The sequence below is a fragment of the Lissotriton vulgaris genome, chromosome 7 (assembly GCF_964263255.1).
Source record: "Lissotriton vulgaris chromosome 7, aLisVul1.2, whole genome shotgun sequence".
In the NCBI taxonomy this organism is placed as follows: Eukaryota; Metazoa; Chordata; class Amphibia; order Caudata; family Salamandridae; genus Lissotriton; species Lissotriton vulgaris.
The window spans coordinates 1,629,478,047-1,629,504,334 of NC_141695.1; the positions used below are offsets into that span (position 1 = coordinate 1,629,478,047).

At 43.4% G+C, this 26,288-nt stretch overlaps 1 protein-coding gene across 1 annotated transcript; it reads left to right on the top strand.

Annotated features, from left to right (window-relative positions):
* Positions 1 to 241: 241 nt before the first annotated feature.
* Positions 242 to 8,707, top strand: LOC147706152 (omwaprin-a-like). The gene is made up of 3 exons (XM_086932587.1): positions 242 to 391; positions 2,265 to 2,402; positions 8,346 to 8,707. The coding sequence occupies exons 1-3, from the start codon at positions 313 to 315 to the stop codon at positions 8,348 to 8,350; spliced, it is 222 nt and encodes a 73-aa protein (XP_086788713.1). The 5' UTR covers positions 242 to 312; the 3' UTR covers positions 8,351 to 8,707.
* The last annotated feature ends 17,581 nt before the right edge of the window (positions 8,708 to 26,288 follow it).

Here is a 26,288-nt window from a genome sequence, read left to right on the forward strand (position 1 = left end):
TGATCAAGCACAGTTGACATTTGGATTAGCAAACATAAATGAAGAGATGAATAAGCAAAATATTTAATTGCATAAATGCAGTGGAATATGGAGAGCAAAATTACACAGCACATTTCACAATGTTCTCGATCTGGACATCTCCTTGTCTTGCCTAACCAAGGGAGTTCCCACAGTTGTGACATTCAGATTTGACAGAATTGCATCACTTGGTTGCTAAACCAGCCTGCCAAACCCTGCTCCAGCCCAATATATAGGGCTATTTCCAGCTTAACCTGGGACTTTACTGAGATCCATACAGAAGCCGAGATCACCATGAAGACAGCCAGCGCCACCTTCCTCCTCCCTGTGCTGTTGGTTCTCTACTTGGGGGTGACCTCCATCTCCTGTCAAGGTAGGGGCACACAGATCCACCTCACTGTGCTAATTCTTTGTAATCCAACGAACTGGCTCACCATTGGCTTCTGAAGGACATCATAGACAGTTCCAGCTTCACTATTGTTGTCTATATATGATGTCACTCAGACCTTCGCAGTGAAAAACAACCCCATAATTCACAGCTACACATCTGCAATTCTATGTTACTGCCTACCTTTAAATCCAACTCTTAATTTGTGTCAGCATAGGAGGCATACTCATTCATTTACTCAATTTCACCTGTATAAAATAAAAAATGTAACAAGCAATTTATTGATTTTTGTTGATTATTCTCACTAGTTTAATGAACAATAGAAGTTTTCAAACATTGAGCATATTTCTTTGTAGCATTACAGGCTTTTATTTATCACAATAGTAGGTTTATGCTTGCTGATATCACAGAGAATAGATAAGGAGACAATTAAAATATGAAAGCAAAAGCAGAGATGTGCCTTTTGGAATTCATAAGACCGTCTGCAGGTAGAGGCCGGTGTGAAGCTCGCCTCACCCTACTACTACCTTTCCAAAGCAGCCGCCACTGAAAACTGCATGTATTTAAAACGAAAAAAGGAAACTTTGCAGTTTCTTTTTTTGTAAGAGTAGGCAGCAGTCTGTGAGCCTACTGCCTGCTCTTAAATTTTTTTTTTTATTTACATTCTCAAAGGGGAAGTGGTCACCAGGGAATTCGGAGTTTGTTCGCATAAAGGTAATACATACCATACTGATTCAGTATTAGGAAGAGACCCCCTAAATATGCCACTTTCTTCAACTAAATTCTTACAAATTCGCAATTCCAAACTGAGATTTGGCACCATGTTACTGATTCCCAATTTGGGAATGATGCATTCCAAAATGCATGTTTGCTGTTGCAAACAGTCTAATTCTGCAAATTGGGCTGTTTGCGACCTGAAAAATGCTTGATACAGCTAGCCCTTTGTTCTTTCCATGGATTACTCAGTAAGGATTCATACCGGATTTTTAGGACATCCAATGGTAACATAAATCATTTCCATTTCCATTCCTTTTATGCATATGTAGCTTTTGTGGCTCTCCTGAAAATCAGACATAGATCTAGCTCTCCTAGACCAGAGCTGGACACGCCTGCCATCATGAGTAGGACAGACTCAGTGAGTTATGAAGTAACTGTTTTAGGAGAAATGATTCCCTGTATAAGCTAAGATTCCTCAATATATATGTAAAAGAGAGCTGTTTTATTGAGACTGACCTCTCCTCTCTGCCTGCCTCTGCTTCTCACTCTGTCTCCATGTGCTCAGTCTTGTCTTATGGATTGTTTGATGCCTTGGACAAGACATATTTCACCTATTTTCGTGCAAGACCGTTTTTTAAACTTTAATGAATAATTCAATTTTTGTCATTGTGTGGCACACAATTCAAGCTTGCTCTCAACAAGAGGCCCAAAAATATGTAATGCCCGGGTCCAGGGATTTTTTAAATTACATTACTACTTTAATAGGGTATTGATACTGACTTTTTAATGTGGAAATACCACAATAAAGCACTAGAAAGATGTCACTAAAGATAGTTCCACCATCTAGAGGACTGTATCGAAGCTCAATGTCCACCAGCTATTCCATGTTTAAAGCTACACGTGCACTAATTGCAGCATTAATGGGCTGAATAGTTCAACAACTGATTCTCTGCTACTCTGCTAATCTTTGCATAAATCCTACAGGAGATTCTCAGTGGGAACCTGTAATGAGATTGAATTCTAACCATGTGATATTAGTTTTAGTTAACCTGCAGATTTACTAGCAACTCTTTTCTATTGAAACAAAGCTAAGTTCCCACCACTCGCCAGTATTCTTCATTGGGACTCCTTTCTGTTGCAGAGAAACCTGGTAAATGCCCACCCAACCTACTGAAGTGCGGGATTAGGGAGGTCCTGTGCGTCAACGACGGGGGATGCGGTGGGACCCTGAAATGCTGTGATTGGCAGTGCAAGAGGCAGTGCGTCCCGCCAAAAACAGGTGAGACTCCCTCATCATGAAGAATTAAGCATGTGGAGGAGGGATTGAGATAATATTGAGACAACATTGAGACAAAGCATCACATTATGAGACTATCTGTAAGAGGTAGAGATACCGAGGCAGGAGAAAACGATTCCGGCTGGTACCTTTCCCTGGTGGTTACGAGACATCACAAGTTTCTGAAATTGGACAAATCATGCCAGATTGTAATTACAAGGTTGAATTCCATGAGCCAGATGTATAAAGCATTGTCAGCTCATGCCTTAAAACGTCTCTGCTGGTGCTGCCAAGCAGCGGAGGCCTCAACTCTTTTTTATACTCGATATCCATGCTTACTAGATTGAACTCTAACCGGATTAGGGTGCGCCAAGTGTTATTTATCATGCAGAATATTTTCTTGTATGAGGCTATGTGGCAGTGCTCCAATGTCTCCGTTAACCTTCCTGGGTAAGCAAGGTGGCCATAATTTATTGTAAGCACTCATTTGGCTCCAATGACTCTTCGAATTACCTCAGCAGAGTGACTGTTTGATTTGTGATATAATTGTGGTAGGGCATGTGTGGTTTTTGCAGCTTTTCCTGCTAGTGCCTTTGCCTGCAATATCTGTTTCTCTAATTCTTCAGCCAAAATCCAAAATAATTGTATTTGGAACCTGTGTCTATTTTTAGTGAGCCAAGTTGCCATTTGAGATGGCGTCTGTTCTTCTTTGGCCGAAGAGCAGAACTTTCGTTTTTTAGGCATTCACCTAGCGAGAATTGCACGTGTTGTATGTAGATAGTATGTCCAGTGCCCTCCACATTGCATCAGTACCAAGTCATCTGTAGATTGTATTATTGGAAGTTTGGTCCGGCCCAATATGGGTGGGGACATTTTGCTTTTCAATAGTTCTTCGCCAAGGTCGGCTGTATACAGATTGGATAGTGTAGGGGCAAGTATGCATCTCTGCTTGAGTCCTCTGTTGGTGAGGATCCATGCAGTGGCATATGAATGTGTTATCTTGATCCTCACCCAGGTGTCTTTGTATAGCGCTGTTATTGCGGCAAGCAGTTGACTCTGTATGACCCGTCCAACCAGTTTTATCCATTGAATGGTACGGTCAATACCATCAAATGCCCCACTGTAGTCTACAAAGCAAGCATACAAAGGAGAAGAATTTGTTTTACTCAGGTTACTCAGGTAATTGAGGGCAATAACATTGTCCATGGTAGAGGCATTAGGTCGAATCCATGTCTGATAGGTTGGAATGATTCTATTATCGTTTATCCATTGTTCTAGTTCTTGTATGAGCACTTTGGCAAACATTTTGCCGTCGACATCCAGTAGGTCGATTAGCCTGTAATTTTCCAAGTTGAGTGGGATCCTCCTTTTTGTGTATTGAATAGAGGATTGAGCCCTTCCAAGCTTCTGGTATGATAGATGTGGCAAGACATTTGTTAAACAGATTAAGCATTAATGGAGCCCAAAAGGTTCGGTCTTCTTTAAAGATGATCCTGGGTAAGCCATTAGATCCTGGGGCCTGTATCTCCGGGTACTTTTCAATATCTTCAGTATCTTCACCTTAGTAAAAAACATTTGACTATCCTCCATGTCTTCTAGGGAGTTCTTCAGCAGGACCGCATGGATAGACTGTGTTTTGTCTGAGTCTACACATAATTGTTTTACATGTGAATCCCATATATAGGCCGGTACAACATTCTCCTTGCCGTACATTATATTTGCTAGGCCATTTATGTATCCACTAAAATCTCTGAACTTACTGGGCGATAACGAGTTGCATATGTCTCCATTGTTCCTGAATTTGTTGTTGTTTTATGCTCCAGGCTAGAGTTTAATGTTGTTTTATAGCCTCTTTCATTTTACTTTCTGTGCCGCTGGTCCTTTCTTTTCTATGTTGTTGTTCTGTGCGGAGACAAATCCGTTTGCTCTCTAGAAGCTTCCCGGTCTCAGGGAGTCAAGGCGACCAACCTCTTTAGGGCACTACTTGCCAGGCAGTAATGACACGTGGTGTGTACCTTGCAGAGAGGACCATTTATTTGCCATTTTCCTTCATGTTCCTCTGTCCTCGTTGTAAGAGTTTGTTTCCAGCCTTCGTAGTTTATTCATGTTGGCTGGATGCCATTTAATTCGTTTTATCAGTGGGCCCTTGTTTGATTCAAGCATACAACCAGCTGAGTTGTGGTTTTTGTGAACCATTGCACCTATTTTGACTTCTATGATGATAGGATAATGGACGCTTTCACACCTTTGTTGTACTTGGTAGGTTCTGCACCTTTTTAAATAACTCCTCACTTAAGAAGATGTAATCCAAGGTTGATCTGTCCTTATAAGTGTGGATCATGCTGCCACCCTTGAACCTGTCTGGGGCCGCTGACCCAAGTTCGAATTTTCTAAGACAAGCTTGTAAAATTGTTCTTTGTCGGCCTCCTTGTGCTATTTCGAATTGGTCTAGTTTTCGGGTATTGAAATCGCCAGCCATCATACCCTGGTTCCCTGGATGCGCCTATAGAAAGTTCTTTATTTGTTCAGTGATGTTCTTCAACTTAACCAATTTTGTATCTTTATGGGGATTAACGTACAGAGATATCAGCGATATTGAGGTAAATCTTCCATTCAGTGCAAGTCCGTTTATGTTGACTGCCTGCATATCCCAGGAGTTGTTTGACCAATCTCTGAATTTCCCTTACAGGTCTAGTTTCACATATATTGCGAGGCCGCCCATTTATCTTCCAAACAGATTTCTGTGTGTGCAGCTATATAGATAGTTTTAAACCCTGGACTTGGAATGGGGATAGTCAACCATGTTTGCTGCATAAATAGAATATCTCCTATTTTTTAAAATGTCAGTGTCTTATAATCTGTCATAAGTGAGGGTAGGCCTGCCACATTCCAATCGATAATCTTAAGGGCGCTTTTTACGGGGTTTGTTGGTTTTTCCCCCCTACCCTAGGAGTTTAACTGCCTTGTAATCGCGAGTGCTGTAGGGTGCCAGGCCTAATCCGATTGTTCTGGGTATGCATGTTGTACTTGTTCCTCTGTCTTGAGATTTTCATTCCTGCTGTTAGTCAATTGAATTTTGATATTACCCCCCGCCAGGTGAGGAGGTTAGTTTTTTGGGTTCCTCTTAAGATTGTACTTGCTTTTTTTGTGGTGCCCGATTGTATTCTGCCTCCCGGATAGCACATGTGTATATTTTCATGTAATTGGTATGTTGATTGATAAGCCCCACTCTTAGTTTTGCTTGATTTCTCATAGAATATTCTGAACATCGGAAATATCAGTCCATTCAAGTAATGTGGATTCTCTTTGGTTGATCCCTGGGTAGCGCTTACATTTCACTGAAGTTAGATGTACTGTTGTAAGATAAGATAGAGAGGGCGTGTCATGTAATAGGTGTAGTATATTAGACCTGATTAAGTTGTCCCATGCCCCTTTCGTGTGGAACTCAGGGGTGAGTATTAGAGCTGACAATGCCGATGTTGGTTGGTGTTCCTCGTTTGCTGCCTTACCCTGAATCGTGTCTTGCTGATAAATATGTCTTTCATTTTTGTTGGTGTGTGGTGAATCAGATCTATGCCCATGTTCATTTAATAAAGACCAACATACAATATCCTTTTGTCTGTTGCCTTTGTTGGCCAAGTCTTGCTCATTCTCTACTACTGTGCATTGCGTATTTGATCTTTCAGTGTACCCTATTTCCACTTGTGGCCCAAGTGATGGATTTCTCCCTCCCTGGTTCCGCACTTCTACCCAGTCTGGGATGTTTTGGTGTTGTGTTTCCAATGTTTTTCTTCTTGTGCATGATCCTCTCTTGCATTCTGTTGCATGGTTAGACTTTCTCGTGTGCAAAAGCTTGTTTGTATGGGGCCCCACCTTTAATGTTTTTGTTCACTGCATGTGGGGATGTCCTACTTTGTTCAGTAGGTGAGATTTGGTGAACTGTCTGGGTATAGCTTTTCCTTTTCCCTTGTTGTCCCAGCTGTGTTTGTGATCCATTCAGAGCCGGACTGGTAACCGTAACTGGCCCTGGCAAACTGCCAGTCCGCCCCCCCTAGGGGGTCCGAGGGGGTGTGGCCAAGCTGTTTGCAAGGGCCGTTTTGGACGATTTTGTTACCGGGGGCTGATATTGCAGGCTCCCGGTAACATAAACAGCCCCCCCAGAGGCCCAAACTAGCCCCCAACCTGGCGGGCCACCAGGGAAACGCCCAGTGCCCGCTACGGTCAGTCCGGCCCTGCTTCTTTTTGTACTTTACTAAATAATAAACTTTTCCTTTTGTTGGCCTTGTGCGCCTTGCGCATTTTTTTCTTTTTTTTCTCTGCGACAGTTGTGTCGTTGTCGCCTCTGGTTCTGCATCCGGAGGCTGGTTGTATTCGATCTCTTTGTCACAGGGTTGTCACAGGGTTGTGGTTGGGTTAGAGTTTTAGTGCATGGTATCCTCTTGCTTATATCGCAGGGCTTCTCATTGCTGGTTTCTTATATTTTTTGGTCTAGTGGTGCACTTCCTTCTTTTTCCTAGTTCCCATTACTTGTTGCGTGGTAGTCTTGTCAATCTGTAACTTGCTTTTGTTAGTAAGTTTGCATTATTTTATCCATGTTGTTAGTAGATCCGGAAGGGAGGGTAGTTTCTCAATTAGGGCCTCACTTGTGTTGCCTGCTGTTGCAGTGCTATTCTTGATAGAAGCATGTGTGTCAGCTCCACTTGTATTTGCAATTTGTGCAATTGCCAAGTACGTTCTTTTATTGCTGCTACCAGGGTAGCATTTATGGTGTTTATGATTTGTTTGGAGATTATTATCACTGTAGATATATATTTTTTTCTTAATGGGACACCGAAATGCAAAGAACAGCAAAACACAAACAACGCAAATTACCAACATTATAATGATAAACAGCAGTTTTTCACTCTCTTCCAAGTACATTGTTGACAACCATTTCTTGTCGTTTGTGACATATTCAGTTAGTTCTAACTTTTTATCCAAAAGAACTTTGAATTCGGGGACAAATAGTTTTCCACTTTTACATTTATGGGCTTAAAAATCCCAACATGCAAAATGCTAATTATCAAAAAACCAAGAAAGTCTGAAACTATCCATAGGGCCTGTAGGGCCTTTGCTCCCTTGTTGTACCATCCTGTGTTCTCCTCATTCACATCACACTGTGCTCTTCTATACACATCATCTTGTACCCTCTACTGCACAATGTTGTATGGGGGTTGCTGTGCGTGAATCGATACCTGTACTTTTGTTGATCCATGTACATTGGTGCCTGTATGTCTATTGGAATTCATGAAAATGGATGCATATATGTATTTTGTTTTGTTTGCTAGTGCTCGTGCTGAATGTATTCATGGCACCAGTATGTAATGTGCCTTTACTTGTATTCAATACTCAAAAGTCAACCCTATTGGTTTTGGCAATACTAATTTCTTGTTGTGCACTGGCAGTTCTTGGGGCTCTAGGACCCTTTAACCTCCTCCACCCGCACATAGTACCACATGGAGCAGACACTGCTCATCCCTACTGTCTCTTCCTTCTCCTCACCCCTCCTAACCCCAACCCTACTTTCTGCCCTAGTGGGAAAATTAGCTGACCTTTTATGCTGTAGCAAGCAGGTAGAACATGTTAGCACATTTGTCTACAAACTGAGGAAATCGAACCGTTAAGAAATCAGCATTCCATGGTTATTGCAGTTATTCCCCATTCTGGGGCATAACTTAGAATAGCTGGAATTTGGTGCAAGTATGGCAACCAGAACCAACGGTTCCCACCCCCAGTATCCCATAACCAAATTCTCGTCACCTGATAATGGTGAGCATAAGAGCATAACATCCCTCTGCTTGCTTGGGTGACTTGAGTATACTGGAAAGATGATCTTTTAGACATCATTATTTTTGCTTTGAATTTACTGTTTTTGCCTCTTACTAATAGTTGCCTTTTACTTTGCAGATTAAGCGTAACTTACTTGCATTTGCTCTGTGACCTCCGCCTTGTCCAAGCTTTTCCCCTCATCCTCTTCCTGGTTGTGCATGGCCTCCATTGGATTCATCTCCCACGTTCAACTTCATTGGTGGACTCATCAACTGGTAACTTCTGCTATTCAGAGGAAGATGTCCTCGACTGGGTCTCTTCTTTCCTACTTCAGAAGGACAGATTTCCATTCATATTTAATTGGTGCTGGTGTTGCCTGCGCTAAGAGAGTAGATTGACGAATGAGGCTGCCTCAAAGAGCCACGACTGAAGCACCATATTGTTTGTCATCATCTTCTATTGCTTCTGGTCCAACTATGAATAAAGGAATTTGCATATTGTTTTTGCTTCTCTGTCTTTATTAATATCTTAGATTTCTCTGCAGAAATAGAAAAAATACCTATTGTAATGGAGGACTTTGTAGGCGAAAAAGGCTAGGCCCACAAGCAATAGGCTCCTGAGATTTTACTGGCAATCTGAAATAATCCAAATACTCTTGGCCACATCAAGCCTGTGTAAAGACTGGTAGAGGGTAAAATGTGTTTCATTCTGTTAGTCATTCTGAAACGATCTACAGCTGATCCGTCAACTTACTTTAGTTTACAGAGTAGCTTGACAGGGAGAGAGAGCAAATGGTTCTCTTAGGAAAGCAGTATTCACACACACCTGGTATATAAGGAACTGAACAGTTGTGATGTAGTGCTGCAATTTGAGTTGAAAAAGGCAGGAATCGCCCCCCATGATGTTCAAGTTACTGATCAATGACTCTAGAGAAAGGAAGGAGCCCTGATAATGCCCTGGACCAGGGTTCAATTCCCCGCCTCGGTGGGTCTTGGGCTCAAAAATTCCACGGACTCGATAATTCTCGCTCCGGTGCCTTCTCGACTCACGGGTTCACACTCTGCGACTCTGGGCAATAGCTTGCCTAATCTCCCCAACGGCCCCTCGCGTCGGGATGCCTGGCTTTCACCTTGTGGATACCCTGCCGGGGTTATCTCACAGGGGAATACCAGGACGGGTTCCCTAAGCAAGCGCCAGGAAACCCACTGCGGGTAGCTGTGCGCTATATAAGCTCAAATACATTTACATTTACATTTACATTTACATGCCCCCAGAGCTCAATGTAACAGAGGTTAAAACAATTGCCTCATAATTTGACTTCAGTTTCTAGCTGTTATTGCTTTATACATTAACCCTCCACAAAGGGCATCAATTACAACCCGTATGCAGGAATAGGAGAGAAAGATGGTGAATTAGCAAGTTGCCATACCTCAATCAGTTTTTCATGTAATCTGTGCCTACCAGAGGCTCAGCCAATCGGGAGGTAAAAACCTGAGTTCTCCTGGTAAATACCTTCGAACTTCTCTGGCTGAGACTATCGAAGGCTCAAACAATGGATGGTCTAGATCCTGACACAGCCTCAAGCTCCCAGCTACAGACATGTTTATTTGAAGGACTGAGCCTAGCAGAATTTCAGTCAAAGGGAGAGGAGGTGTGGACCCGGGCTGGAAGGGATGGGGAGCTGTCATTTTAAACTTCCTTCTCCTGCAGCTTATTTTATCCCCATCAATCACCACTCCCACACACATAATTCCACTACCCACATTGCAGCATGCTCCCATGCAGGTCCTGAAGGCTGGCGATGGGTCTCAAAACCATACAGTGGACACAGAGTAGGAAAGTAAGACAGATGTGCGAGTGTATGTATGTGTGTGTGTGTGTGTGTGTGTGTGTGTGTGTGCATGTGAGTGCACATGCCGTCTAAGAGTGGAGTCATGCCTGGTGAATGGTGATTGCAGAGTGGTTGGTAATTAGCATGGGTCTGGTGAGAGCAAGGTGCGGGATCAGTCACAGGTGAAAGAATGGGAACAGGTGTTAAGTGAGTTGGAGTGTAGGGTGGGTGGACTCAGGCGATAGTTGTAGGGGGAGTGCAAGGGTAGGTAGGTGGGTTGTATAGCAGAGACAAAGAAGGGGGGTCATAGAGGGAGGAGGATCCTGGGACAGAGAAGAGATGTCAGAGAAGAGTGGATCCAGATGTGGGCACTCATGCAGTGGTTGCCTTGCCCACATTAGGGGTGATTAAATAGGGAGGGTAACTCTTGTTTTTTTTTACTGCACCCCGCTACACTCTCTGATTTGGGGGGTGGCAGTCGAATTTGGGGGAGCAGAATTCAAAGGGATTTGGGGGTGCACTATGAAGGGTGATGGGGACGCAGGAAGAAATGCCTTCTGGGTAATTTTGGGCTACCTTCCAAACATACCCCCTACACCACAAATACAGGTCAGCCATTCCTCATTACTCATTCACTCAGTCATCTCAGTCCTCCACTCCATATGCCCTGCAAAACCAACATGAACAAGAGGTATGTCAGCAAGCAGAAGAAAAGCCTCAGTGTGCTCTTATGTTCATACTCCTGCCCTCTTGTAACACTCTACAGCAATTGCAGTATAATAATTGGACTGAGAAGAGGGATGTCCTATGCAAATAATGTCCTCCCATGCTTACTTTCTTCTGAGACAGTAGACGGCTTGCGCTGTGTTACATCCTCCAACATATGCTCTTCAGCCAAATTCATAAGTAGCCTATCTTAGGCTAAGGATTTTGCCACTTGAAGATTGCACATGGGGACATCACCCTCATTAAGCAAGGTCCCAAATTGCCTGCAGTCACCTTTTATACAGAACATGGGCATTCAAGAGTGTCCTTCAAAGGTTGGAAGGGGTTTTTTAAAGCCCCAGCCCGGCCCCGCCCCACCCTGCCCTGCTCCATGTTGTAGTGTGATGCTCCATTCCTTCACCTGCGGCAGCAGGCATGATTCAGACCTGCTGAAGCAAAGGCCTGACTCTGCCCTTTTCTGCCACTTGAAGAAAACGACCTTTCTAGCTTTTTATTGCACCTAATAAAGGGAGTTTCACTTGCCTCAAACCTTACCCATCATTTAATTAGCTATAGCTCATACTTCAGCTTTATTCATAGCCAACCTCACAGGCACCAAACCCCTGATTTCAGAGATCGGCTCACACCAAAATGAAAAATCACCACCATCCAACCTAATTTACTATCAGTGTAACACCTTCCTTGCATTCTTGTGCTCAGTTATAAACCCCAAGGCCACATTTGTACGCTACAATACACCGAATTTCAAGGACAAAGAATGAACACATTGATAAAGGAAGATAAGACTTTGTCTCTATTGCACCTACTTTAGAAAAAGGGGGGTTGGTAGGAGGTCATGAGGTGAAAGATTTGTCATTTTGGTGCGCACGTGCCAATGAGAGGGGTTACTTTTCTCCTCTGTTTTTCCAAGTGGAAATAAACCTAGCAAATGAAAATAAAAACAGTGTATGATCATTTAGCTCCTTGGGATACAGTGAAAGCATTGGCAGGTTTTGAACACTTCTCCTGTGGGAGCCCGTGCTATCAAAGGTACAAGACTTAACATTGAACTATAGCATCTTGGTGTTGTAGACCCTTGCCGAAGTAATTATAAACAACATACAGGCCCTGGTGTCATTGCCTGTGGATTCTATTGCACATGAAAAGGATGGTCATAATATAGGAACAATTTGATAATATGATAAAAGGGAAGCCAGTGTGGTCCAATGGGTAAGTTTCTGACTTCCACCCAGACAACCAGCGTTTAAATCCCTGGAAGATCACTGGGTGACAGATGATGGCGCAGCAGAGGCAAGTTGGAGGTGGGCCTTTCTGGTAAGAAAAATGTGACTTTGTGTGTGCTCGTGTGTGCCCATGCCTTGTAAGAGTGGAAACAAAAGGGGTTAGGTCCTTTATGTGGTGAGGGCTAGACCTAATATTAATAGTGAACAACACAAAGTACCCAAACCACAGTGACTCAATACGTTTTTTTGATACAGGGTAAGAAACCAATTTATTGTCGCTTCCCTAGACACCATTATTTTGTGTCAATCATTTTGTATTTTTTATATTTTCAAAGAATTGCTAACAGAAAAAGACATTAATTGCAAATATTTACAAGGCTAAACAAACTTTAACAAACATGAAAGGCAAAGACTATTTACACACCAAGGCTGCTCAATGTGGAATTTCAGAGGAGGTCTTTTGGAGGTCCATTTAAATGAATAGCGTGGCCGAACAGAGAAGCCTAGAAAGATTTTAAGGTTGTTTTTTAATTACATGATTGATTCATTCAATTTGCTAGTGGCTGAGTCAGTTTGGGGAAGTGGAAGCGTACCTTTTACTTTGGGTAGTGCCGAGTGCTGGCAGGATCCATTAGGAGCGGCGTAACCATCAATTTGGATTCTGAGATATGGGAGAGATTGACATTCAGAGGCTTAGCGGCGTGCAAATGGTGTTTAACACTCGCTTGGAGAATTCGAAGAAAGTTGCCTACCTTGATTTGATCTCTCGTTTGCACATGAAAGGGGTTGTTAATTTCAGCGTTCTAAAGGGAAAAACAAAGCGCGACCTTAGTGAAATGTTCTTGGTAGTTCAGCGCTAGGCGAGCGTGTGTTAGTGCAAGTGGGGCACAATACCTGTAGCTGGAGCTGCTGCTCTGTGCTGCTGGATTCAAATTTCTCTCAATAAAGATGGCCGCCGCTGTTTCCTGTTTGTTATATGCAGAAACTGTGCTGATGCACTATGGGGCATGTAGTCCCATAAATCGCAATTACTTAAAAAAAAAAAAATTATTGTCAGAAAAATCATGAGTAGGTGCTGGGCAGATTGTTGTCAACACCTTACCGTAGTTTGGAAGTAATGGGTACATCACTCCCAAATATTTGATGTATTGTTCATTTAAACGGACCTCCAAACGACCTCCTCTGAAATTCTACATTGAGCAGCCTTGGTATGTAGCGCACACCGTCATTATAGCTACTTCATGGTAATAAGGAGCCCACACACTAGACTAAGCAAAACATTGCTTTTGTATCCTACAGATATAAGACACATACTGCCCTGATGACAGACCAGTGACTCCAGTCTGGTCTAGAAACGCGTCGGCAGTGTTGTTTGGGAGATACAAAGTATCATTGTTGTACAAAAGCTAGGACCGGCTGGTTCAGCATTAAAATATATATAAGTCATTTAATTACTTATATTCTATCCTCCCAACTCCTAGTTTCTCTCATTCAGTGTTTGCAAGTTTTTTGTTGTTTGTGATAAAAATGTTTGTATTATTTTTTCAATAATTGTTTTATTTAATGTCTGATGTGAGAATACTTTCTAATGTGTGACATAATGGTTTCTAAATGTGTAAATAGTCTTTGCCTTTAATGTTTGTTAAAGTTTGTTTAGCCTTGTAAATATTTGCAATCAATGTCTTTTTCTGTCAGCAATTCTTTGAAAATATAAAAAATACAAAATGATTGACTCAAAATAATGGTGTCAAGGGAAGCGACAATAAAATGGTTTCTTACCCTGTATCAAAAAAACGTATTGAGTCACTGTGGTTTGGGTACTTTGTGTTGTTCACTTGTAAGAGTGGAGTCATGCCTGGTGAACGGTGATTGCAGAGTGGTTGGTAAGTAGCATGGGTCTGGTGAGAGCAGGGGGCGGGAGCAGTAGCAGGTCAAATAAGGGGAACAGGTGTTAAGTGAGTTGAAGTGTAGGGGGAGTGCAAGGGTGGGTAGGTGGGTGAGATACCAGGGGCATAGAAGAGGGGTCATAGAGGGAGCAGGATTCTGGGACAGAGAAGAGATGTCAGAGCAGAGTGGGGTCAGATGTGGGCACTCATGCAGTGGTTGCCTAGCCCACATTAGGGGAGATTAAATAGGTTGGGTACCCATGTTTTTTTTACTGCACCCCGTTACACTATCTTATTTGGAGGGTGGCAGTCAAATGTGGGGGAGCAGTATTAAAAGGGGTTTGGTGTGCATTATGAAAGGTGATGTGGACACAGAATGACATGCCTTCTGGGTAATTTAGGGGTACCTTCCAAACATACCCGCTTCTCCACAAATACAGGCCAGCCATTCCTCATTACTAATTCACCTAGTCGTCTCAGTCCTCCACTCCATATGCACTGCAAGACCAACATGAACAAGAGGTATGTCAGCAAGCAGAAGAAAAGCCTTAAGGTGCTCTTGTGTTCATACTGCTGCCCTAAGTGCGCTGGGGATGCCTAGACGTGGGTCCCAGGCACTCCACACCACTGGAGTCAAGCTAGCCGCGCTGATGAGAGGTGTTACCTCGAAACCGGACCGGTCCTCGGATGCTTGATTCCGTTCTGGGAAGGGCATGGCTTTTGTAGTTCGGACTGGACTGTTCCCATGGGGCACAGGGTCAGAGCTGATTTGCATATCGCCATTGTCTAACCCAGGGTGGTGTGGAGTGCAAAAAAACGATGGATTTGGGCCCAGATCTTCGGACTGGGGTGAGTGTGTGACATTGATCCACATTTGGTCCATCACCTGTTTTGTTTGCACTACAGCAATTGCAGCATAATAATTGGACTGAGAAGAGGGCTGTCCTATGCAAATAATGTCCTCCCATGCTTACTTTCTGCTGAGACGGTGGGCAGCTTGCACTTTGATACATCCTCCAACATATGATCTTCAGCTGATTTCAATAGCAGCTTATCTTATGCTGAGGATGTTGCCACGCGAAGGTTGCACATGGGGACATCACCCTCATTTAGCAGGGTCCCAAATAGCCTGCAGTCATCCTTATGAAGAACATGGGTGTTCGAGGGCGTCCTTTAAAGGATTAAAGGGCGTGTTTAAAGCCCCAGCCACGTTTTTTTTAGGACAGGGTCTGATGGGATATGTAGCTAGTGCAAAGACTCCTCCTCCTACCCAGCCCAAACAGTTCATTTGTGCCTATGGGTACCTGACAGTGAATGGAGGTGTACTATCAATATGCCTGACACTGTTGCAGGGTGTTTGGTGCACAAGGCTTTGATGGGAGTTGGTTTCAAGGTGAATACCATGCAGCAGTGTCAGCCATCTTGCAAGTACACTTCCCCTCACTGTTGGTTACCTGAAGGCCCGGATGAGCTGGTTCCCCTAGGTGGCAGAAGGAGTGTTGGCTATAACTACAATTCTTATCAGGCTCTGTCCTACACATCCCTTCCCACCCATCCCAACCAGCCTACCTGTGACTCTGTTTTCCTGATAGTGAGTGGAAATGTGCTGGCAGGATGACTGACACCGGAGACTGGTGTTTGGAGCGGAAAGCCTTGTTGTGAGTTTGCAAGGTGTGTACATGTTATTAGTTTTGAGCATTATTATTTTCATAGCAGGTATGTGGGTTATCTATGTGACATACACATCACATGCTCATTGAGTATTTATTTTAAATCTAAAAACAGTGATTTAGTTAACGTGGACCTTTAAAGTTGTGTCTGCAGAGGTGTAATTACTAACTTTAATGGAATGTGGAGTAGCTACTTACAAGACTCTGGTCCTTCTTTGAGTCCATGGATGATCTCTGGCAGACGGATGGCACCCACTTTCTCCTCCCAGGAAGTCAAGTGCAAAGGTGGTGCAGGAGGGCCACCGGCAGTCCTTTGGGCATTTTCCGGGTCTTTTAATATCAGTTTACTGACCCTTCTTCTAACTTCAAACCATTTTCTCCTGATATCCTCCATTGAACGTGGTGTGTTGGCTACTACATTTACCTTGTTGACTATCCTGTCCCACATCCTATTTTTCTGGGTGATGGGGGTCTGTTGGACTAGGGTCCCAAATAAATGTGACTCAAATTTGACTATTTCATCTACAAGCACTATCAACTCCTTTTGCTTTAAAACGTGGCTGCTTCCTCTGGAGCATGGTGAGGGTGAGGGTAAGTGTGAGTGTGAAGGTGAGGGTGAGTGTGAATATAAAACAGATTGTGTGTTTCTAAGAAGTAATATAAAAAAACAGTCTGTGCAAGTTGTGTGGTGGGTTAAGTGTGTGAGCGTTTGTAAGACAGAGAGCAAGGAATATATACAGACTCCTATGGGCTGGCAGTAGTGGTGTCTGTGAAAAGGATCATGGTCATTTTTTGGCCCTTTATATAGATGGATTGGGGGGCGTGCCTAATATCTAAATCCCTTTTTTTATTTGGTGCGACCTATGCTTGATGATGTGTTTGATTTTGTGATTTTACACATGCCATGTGTAACACAAACCGACACGGTTCCGAAACCGCGTTAGATACATCATAATCTGTTTGTTAGGTCAGCCGAGTCTTGTTCCTAAGTGGAATGCATATGCGATGGCATTTGGACCAACTTGGCCGGTTCAGAATTGTTTCCAAACGACACATATGGGCTGAATGCTATCCGACCGACTTGGTGGGAGTTTTGCATGCAGTGCATCGTAATACGGCGGATCGTTTCCTAGGACGATTCGCTCGGATTGCTTTCTGATCAACATCGTAAGGAGGCCCAAAGTTGTGATTAAAAATGCATTAATGATAATGATTTAGTTTTTGCAATATTATTGCGGTCTATATTGTGTGAATCGATATTTTGTAACATATTATATTTTTATTTAAAGTTGACAATATTTTTGTTTCTGATATTTGTGTTTCTGATGTAAGTAAAAATCAATATTTTCAACAATGATATTCGTGTTCTTGATATTAGTGGTTTTATTAGTTAGGTATAGGATGATTATATTTTTGTCAACAATATTTATTTTCCACAATTTTTGAGTTTCGCTGTTGTGTGCATCAATAATATGTCAGTGATCCTTTTTATATTTCATATCGTAGATGGTGGGTAGTATAATGTTCTTTGGAAGTTCTATAATCGGAAGAGTGTATGTCGAGCATGTTGCTTATATAGGTCGTTTTTTGATGTTGCGTGTGAGACCTGAGTTGGCTCTTATTGTTCTTTTTTTTTAAGCATGGGCAGAGTTCGCAAAGTTTTACTCTGCAGAATTCTTCAAAGTGACAAAAATACTCTGCTGCGCTCTGCGGAGTTCCGCCTGTGGCTGAGTATGTAAAGTTGTCATGCTCACACTGATTATTAGTGCTGGGAGTTTGTTCTGCACTGTAAAATCAGCACAAATGTCACTACATGTCACCCTAGGGGGCGCTGATGGTTTCTGCCACTCGCGTAGACATTCTACTCGAGCCGCAGCTCCCTCAACGCGAATGGTAGATTTCTCAACGGGAGCGGTCACGACTTGCCGGGAAGTCTAGCGTGTGATTTTTTTCTCGCGAGCACTCACCAACTTCCCATTGGCAAGCTACTTGGGAGACAAAATCGGCTCCGTGCCACTTCTCAGGGTTTTTCAGAGCTCTGCACTCAGCACCAAGAGCAGAGTGGGGAAAACTCCACCAACAGAGCAGAATTGTTTGACCAGCCCTAGTTTTTTTTTGCTGCAATGCCTGCATTTGAACTGAAATAGAATGAGAGATGGGGCACTTAAGTGTTAGAGGCAAGAGTATGATTGTCTAAAAGTTGTTTAATTACAGTCTCTTCTACATGGGCATTGTTTTGGTATCATGCATGTATGGCAGTAATGGATCCCACTTTGTTTCAACAAGAGTGTAGATATCGTAACGTACGGTTATTGAGAAAAGGTGTAGGAACAGATGCAGTTGCTTACGCAGATACCAACCATCTTTGGAGGGATCTGTACCAAATAGTTTAAATGTGGCCCAGGAAAATGGCATTTGATGAAGGGTATTACCTTTAGGAGATGCGATCTTGCTTCATGTGTAGTATATTCTCTGGACTCCATCCAGTAGTAGTAGATTAGCAACCACTAGGAATAGTATATGGCCAGCTGCAGTATATGTTGTTAAGTTCTCACAAGAGCAAGATGGAAGCAACCTATTGATATGAGTAACTGTACAATAACAAACACACAAAAGGTCATGTGAGGAATGCTTGTAAATTGTCCTACCACAGGCAATCGATGTGGGTAACATCTCAAACTATTGTTCTTTTGCTCATCATGCCACCTCAGATTAAACTCAGCCATTAGCAAATTAGCCAGTAACCCTGCTCCTCATGGAAACAGTCCAGCCTGAACTGCCAGGCCAGGTCCTCAGTGAACTAGAACACAAGCAAACTAGGACTGTTTCACTCTGCTAAGGAGTCAATGGAACTTGGTTTACAGTGTCACAGTGAGTACGGGACCCACCTCAGGGCATACCCTTGCCACTAAGGGCAGTACATCAAACACACAAAAGGTGATGGGAGAAAGGCATGCAATTTGCCAAACCACTTGCAATCACTCAGGATAGCATCACAACACATCATTTTGTTCATCACCATACCACCTCAGTTGGCACCCAGCCATATGCAAATCATCCTTGACCCTGCTCTTTACGGAAACAGTCCAGCCGTTGAAATACATAGGCAGTTAGCTGTGGCACTTGGGGATGTGTTTTACCCCGTGAGTAGAAATAAACGATGTGGGGTTAGGATGCACCCCTGGTTTGATGATACCTGTAAGAAGGCAAAAAGGGATCTCCTCATAGCAGTTAAACCTAAAGACAGTGTAAAAATTAGGTCATCTAGACTGCTGTATAAAAAGGTAATTATTAGGGGTAAGAGAGAGTGGGAGGAAACGAGGTGGGAAAAACTGAGATCTGCGCTCCTCTCAAAAGATGCCAAGTCGTTTTGTGCCATAGTTAACTTAGGTGTAAAAGGGGGAGGTGAGGCTATTTCCCTGAATATTGCTCCCTCAGTGTGGGAGGCACACTTCGGAGCACTCTATACAAGTCTTGAGTGTGACGATCATGTGACCCTAGGCCTGGATCAGATGTTAGTTGGGGCCACGGCCCTCCCATCATTCCCGGCCCTAGACCTCTCACTTGGGTCTCGATCACTGGGGTTCGTGGGCACGGGATCACGTCTGGACCACCTGGATACTCGGGAGGCGACCCCCACTGAAAACGGAGAGGGTATATCCCTTAAGGAAGTGGAATCTGCCATTGAAAGACTGCTCCCGAACAAAGACTCAGGCCTTGATAGACTGCCAGGTGACTTGTTTCGCTCCCATCCTAAAATCTGGGCACCTTACCTTGTAATCCTGTTCAATGCGGTCCTTAGGGGGTCTGACCTACCGGACACCTGGTTGGGAGCTGAGATCGTCCCCATCTATAAGAAGGGCAGCCCGCTAACCCCATCGAATTATAGGCCCATTAGCCTTATAGATACAACTCAAAAACTAATGGGTAGAATCATATTGGACAGGATACAAGGATGGATGGAGGAACATGAAATTCTGACTACTCTCCAGGCCGGATTTAGATCTGGCATCTCGACCATGTACCAAATTTTTTGAAACCAGGTCCTATTCTGGAAAACTGCAAGAGTAGAAGGTGGCAGCCTCTACCTTGTTTTTGTGGACCTGCGGGCCGCATTCGATCTTGTGCCCAGGGTAAGATTGTGGAAGGTGTTGGAAGAATTGGGCCTCCCGTCCTATCTACTCGGCGTCTTGATTAGATTCCATGCAGGGAACTACGCCCAGGTTAGGTGTAGAAGGAATGGGGACCTTTCGGCTCGCTTCCCTGTATCTAGGGGCGTTCGTCAGGGGTGCGTCCTGGCTCCAACACTATTCAGCCTTTACATCAACGGCCTGGTGGACGCCTTAAATGGTGTTAAGGATAATGACACTCCCAGGTTAGCTTCTGGTCAGTGCCCGCTCTGATGTTCGCGGATGACACTCTGCTGTTATCCCGAACATCAACAGGCATCCAGCGGGTCTTGGCCGGGTTTGTAATTTTCTGTGCCTCGCGGGGATTGGAGGTAAACCTGGAGAAAACGAAGTTTATGATCTTCAATCCGCCGAGGCATACCCGCCCTAACCCTGTTTTGAACAGCATCCCCCTTGAACGGGTGAAAACCTTTGTCTACCTTGCTGTTACTGTGACAGAGGACTTTGATTGGGGCCGCCAAATATCTAAATCAGCCCTGAGACTCTCACAGACTGAAGGGGGTATTGGTAAACTCCACAAAACATCGGATTTTAAACCTGTTGCTCCTGTCCTTGAGATCTATAGACTCCAGGCCAGGACAGCAGCTGTATATGGCGCAGAACTCTGGGGACACAAGAATACACTGAGCCTCTTAAAGGTTGAACAGTCCTTTATGAGAAATTTGGTGGGCCTACCTCAAAGTACACCACTCACACCCCTGCGACTAGATATGGGCCTGGAGTCCATTTAGGAATTGGCAGCTGCACGACCCCTGCTCTACTGGAGAAGGCTCTGGTCTGTACCCGAGCTTTCAGCCTTTAGAGCAGAATTTCTTGAGGTTTGGGGACTAAAAAAGAACAAAAACATTTCTTGGTTATCCCATATCAAGGGTCTTTCCTATAATGTAGGTTTGCCCCTGCTATGGGAGACCCCCGAGCTGAGCTGCCCGAGGCTACCTAGGTCAGAGTTGCTGGCCTATGTGAGGTATCAAAACAACCATGCATTACCGTGCTCGACAACTCTGGGTAGGCTCTCTGCTGCGTTTCTGTTAGTAAAAATGTATTCCCAGAGGGAGGAATTCCTAGATGTAGTGCAACCTCCCCTCGCAAGGAAATTATACACCCAACTGAGACACGGCTGCCTGCCCATTAGGGCGTTTACTTCCAAATGGGCCAACATTGATGAGGGAAGCTGTCCAGCCTGCAACTGTACCCGAGAAGATGTGGTGCATGTTATGTTCTTTTGCCCGGCGTACAGTAAAATACGAAAATGTTGGCTGATTCCCCTATGTACAAACTTGGGACTTAGGCAATGTGTGCAGGTGTGCAGGGTCTTAACATATGATACCCCCCCCCCTTGTTGTCTTTGCTGTCTCCCGTTTCCTACATGGTATGTGGCGCAGAAGGAAAGGCTTTCTTTAAGGTTCAATGGAAATAACTTGTACCAACTGTCCCTCTTCTTCTTTGTTCCTTTTTTTTTTTTTTTTACCTGAGTCTCTTTTGATAACTTACTGTTTAATAACTTTTTAACCACCAAATCTAACTGTTTATATTTATGGATTTTATTATTGTGTTCTGTATGTATTTTATCTGCACTTTTATGGTCTATGACCGAAATAAAGTTATCTAAAGAAAGATATGAGTAACTGTACAATAACAAACACACAAAAGGTCATGGGAGGAATGCTTGTAAATTGTCCTACCACAGGCAATCGATGTGGGTAACATCTCAAACTATTGTTCTTTTGCTCATCATGCCACCTCAGAGTAAACTCAGCCATTAGCAAATTAGCCAGTAACCCTGCTCCGCGTGGAAACAGTCCAGCCTGAACTGCCAGGCCAGGTCCTCACTGAACTAGAACACAAGCAAACTAGGACCGTTTCACCCTGCTAAGGACTCAATGGCCAGGTATAACTTGGTTTATAGTGTCACAGTGAGTACGGGACCCACCTCTGGGCATACCCTTGCCACTAAGGGCAGAACATCAAACACACAAAAGGTGATGAGAGAAAGGCATGCAATTTGCCAAACCACTTGCAATCGCTCAGGATAGCATCACAACCCATCATTTTGTTCATCACCATACCACCTCAGTTGGCACCCAGCCATGTGCAAATCAGCCTTGACCCTGCTCTTTACGGAAACAGTCCAGCCCATACTGCCTGGCCAGCTCCTCAATAAACCAGAACAGAAGCAACCCAGGACTAGTTTCGCCATGACAAGAGCTCATCAAGCAGGTACAGCTTGATTCCAGTGGCAAACTGACCATGGTACCTTGTCACGAGGGGCAAAAAGACGTTTTCTTCTTTTCCAATAATTTTAGCAGGAAACTGGAGTTATAAAGATTTACAAAGGTTGATAAGTATCCAAGAATCTCCAGACAGCTTCTTCACAGAAGTACCTACCAATGCTTTTTTTTGTTGCAAAAGGGATTGAGTAGATTGTGAGGAGCCAGCCCTTTGTGTGGGTCCACCCCCACTCTAGGCCCAAATTGTGACTTCTACGCACAAATGGAATGACTTTGAAAGGCCCGAGCCCGGATAAACCAGACTCAGGATCTGTGCTCTGACCCTTAGGTAAAACATCTTTAGTTGGCTTCCACTCAATTAGCATAAGTAAATTTACTTGTAAGTCCTTAGTATATGGTACCATGGCCACCTAAGACCTCTAAGTTAACATGTACCTCATGGACTGCAGAGCTAGTTGTGCCACCACGAGTGTAAAAAGGCAAAAACATGACTCCCAGCCTGCCATTGCTAGGTGGCAGAGAAGTTGTAAACTGTGAACTTGACTTTGCGTTTTAAACCAATGCTAAAGTTAAAACCCCCTTTTAAAATATACGTCACCTCTGAGGTAGGTGCATCAAGTCCTAAGGCAGGACACTGTATATTAAAGTGTAGGACATATATTTTTATATGCCCTAACAGTAAAAATCCCAAAATGTTTATTTTTCTGTGGAAAGGTTTGTAGCCCCATTAGAGAGTACAGGGTTGTACTTTAAGAAACCGTGCTCGATGCCCAAGTCAAATTTAATGATACTTTTGAGTAAAAGCATCTTTTAGAAAGGTGCCACTCTCTTTTCCACATTTTCAGCAGCCAGTGATGGTTGCTGGCCAACAAGCAGCTTTTTGCTGTCCTTGGGAGAAGTCTAAATGACTCCCAGGAAGAAACAACAAGGGCCTGTCACTGGAACAGGTGTGAATCTATTCCTGGCAGGAAAGCCAACCGAGGTTTGAACCCAAAAGACCAGCTACAAAAGTGAAGTCCCCTTTGTAGGTCAAATATTGTACACTCACGGAAGGGGTTGCTCTATTGTTTAGGTAGACAGGCTGGCAGCACAGACTCTTTATTTATCTGTTCTACATTCTGCACACCAGAAGTCTCTGATTCATGGGTTAGGTTATGCAGTTGATGTTGGTCTTGGTGCCAAAGCCCTTGATATGTAGTTTGAATCCAGTGACAGAGGCACCACTATCCACCTATTCACCTATTGTAGTTGACTGCAAGGTGGTAGCTCTCTAAGACACTGACTCACTTCCTGCCTTTTAATATTGGTGATTTCAGTTTATCAAGAGCACATGTTTTCTTTCATTTCTCCATGTTATGTCCCACAATAAAGTGCATTTTATAGAACCGTGCAGATTGGGCCAGTAGAAAGTTTATGGAATAATAAAGCGGTGTGGGATGGAGGACCATCTACTTCATCATAAATATACCCATGACCCACCCAAAACTGGATTATCATTGTGAGCATTGCCTGAATATCATGTCCTAAATACAGGGGCGTAGCTAGAGCTTGTGGCGCCCGGGGCTACCCCTCAGATTGCCGCCCCCTGTGGGGTGGGGGGGGGGGGGTGCTGGTGAAAAAGGTCGGTGAGCACTTGAAAGATGTCCGAGTCTCTGAGGAGAGACACGTAGTATTGCTTCTAATGGTTTCTTCGATCATGCAAGTTACATGCACATACATGAAACGGTCAAAGGCTAGACAGTTGAATACAACGGTGACTGGCAGTACAAAAGAGAACACACAGACTGCATGATCTATCTGGGGACTCAGAAAACACACATCTGACATCCATCAGAAAGCTGTGTGAACAATTACCCCTCAGCACAAAGCAAACATGCACATACATGACACTGTTAAGGGATCCATAATCTACAGCTGACATTACATGACCATACATCGTAGTCCCCCCATTAAAGCAGTGGGGACCTGCACAAACGTGATGTGCTCTGGGGACCCAAAACTAACTTAACAGTGTCGAAGTCCGTGTTTCTTTACCTTTCAAAAACAGCAAATTAATTATTATCACAGGGACTGACTCACTGTGTGCCCTTAGAACTAAACACAGTACAAAGGGGTCAGTCGGCTCCACCTTGCCAACACAGACTGGATACACAACCAACTGGTTAACTTGTGTATCACCACTAATTCATTAGGCTTCCTCCAAATGCCTACAGCGGATATGGTGACCACGTCCCTAAATAAGAGCGCTGTGCAGCAGTCATGCTACCATTCTCTAATAGTTTACTCCTATTACCTGAAATTTACCTCAGCTCCAGCCAAGGCCATAAGTGAAGTGAACTATAGTCATCACTGAGTGGTATATCAGTGCAGCTCCTTTGCCATTACTATTAACCCTTGTATTAAACCTTAATATCAACATGCCTAAACACAGTCATGCAGAACAGAAGGAAATCAATATCAGTTGTTACCACTTTTAAAAAAATATATATATCCAAATTGAGATGACCCATTAAAAAGGTATCTTAACACTTTGAAGGTATCCAACTTATAGGAGAAGATGGATGTCTAGCTATGTGTTTGGACTTGTGTAGTTACGGTGTATTAAATAATAGTTCTTACCAATGGTGTTTTTTCTTGGTTTCGATGCTGTTCTGATTGATTACAACTGATGAGGATTATGAATCCGAAACCGGTCCCAGGATGCTGTTTCCGGTCCAGGGAAGACATGGCTTGGCAGTTCGGGCTGGACTGTTCCCATGAGGCACAGGGTCAGACTGATTTGTATATGGCCATGTCTGAACTGGGGTGGCTGAGTGAGCTAAAGAATGGTGATGGGATAAACCCAGATCAGTTGACTGTGGGTGAGTGTTTGATTGGCTCAAACGCTTCGTCCATCATCCCCTTTTGTATCTGATTGATTACATGTCTTATGTTTTACGGAAGCAGCTATTTATTGAGTTTCATCAATAAATAATTTTTTACACATGACTTAAGAGCGTGCGGGTGGTTGACATGCAAAGGAAACTCAGTATGTATCAATATTATTGAGGGGCTGTCAGTTACACTTCTAGCACGGCTGAGACAGAGTACGAAGTGGATTCAGTGCAATTGATAATTCGTTATAACTTTGGACTACTGGCTCTTGACCCCCCCTATCACTACTGTTCAGTCCCTTTAAATTCACCAGTGTGATGTCTGATCTGAAAGGTAGGTTGCCCGTAGCGTTTTAGTTTCAGTTGCACATAGTTGATGCTTATGGGCAATCAATGATCATTTCCTTGTTGTAAATACACATTTAAATAAACTTTAAATTAAAAAAGGTACAATGGTGGGTCACATGCCATGACTGAATGCACTGTAATGCTAGTGATGGCCAAAAAGTGTGCAATGCAACTTCAGCTGCTTCTTTATTTTTGGGTAAAATGAAGCCATCGTAACAAAGAAACTTTGCCAAACTAATTGGTCCGCATTGCACTCTGGGTCATGAAAAAATATTTTAAAGAGCCTGCTATAGAGACTGACCAGAGGGCCTGCAGCGCCGTGGCTTACCGATTTTTTTAACAGTACATAGTGACAGGAGTATCCCCCCACTCCTCATACTGTTTGGCGCATCGTTCTCTCCAATGGAATGCCTGCATTTCAATGTATGAGGGGCAACTGTACATCTCAAATGCACACTGATTCACGAAGCAAATTATTGATCTTATGGGTGCATTGTATACAGAAAGCAATTCTTTTCCGATTTATTTTTCCAACTATAGCAGGCGTTTTAAAATATTTTTTCATGACCCAGAGTGCAATGCAGACATTTAAATAAACTTCAAATTAAAAAAGGTACAAATGGTGGGTCACAAGCCATGACTGAATGCACTGTAATGCTAGTGATGGCTAAAAAGTGTGCAATGCAACTTCAGCTGCTTCTTTATTTTTGGGTAAAATCATGAACCCATTGTGGTGTTTTTCCCAAATAAAGCAAACAGGAAATCAAATGAAGTTCAGGAGTCCAGTTTAATTGCCTCATCCACAAACAGCTTCAGGTCGTAACTGACCTGGAATATACAACACATTCCTATTCTAAGAACATAGGAGAATTCCTATTCTAAGTAGAATCCTAGAGAAAAGGACTAGAATCTAATGAAAGGAAAAGATGCATGATAAAAACAGAACGACATAACACATCTCCCTTCTTTACAATAAATAAAAAGCTGAAGAATAAACATAAGAAGAAAAACGTGTTGACAAATAAAAAGAATTATGAGCAATGCTTACACATAATCTTTCATGTACATAGGAGCACTGCGTAACCTTTGACTCCTCACACGAGTAT

Excerpts from the sequence above, each read along its gene's own strand:
- LOC147706152 (XM_086932587.1), top strand. The coding sequence starts at position 313 with ATGAAGACAGCCAGCGCCACCTTCCTCCTCCCTGTGCTGTTGGTTCTC. Across the intron at positions 392-2,264 it reads GACCTCCATCTCCTGTCAAG|AGAAACCTGGTAAATGCCCA; the intron begins GTAGGGGCACAC and ends TTTCTGTTGCAG.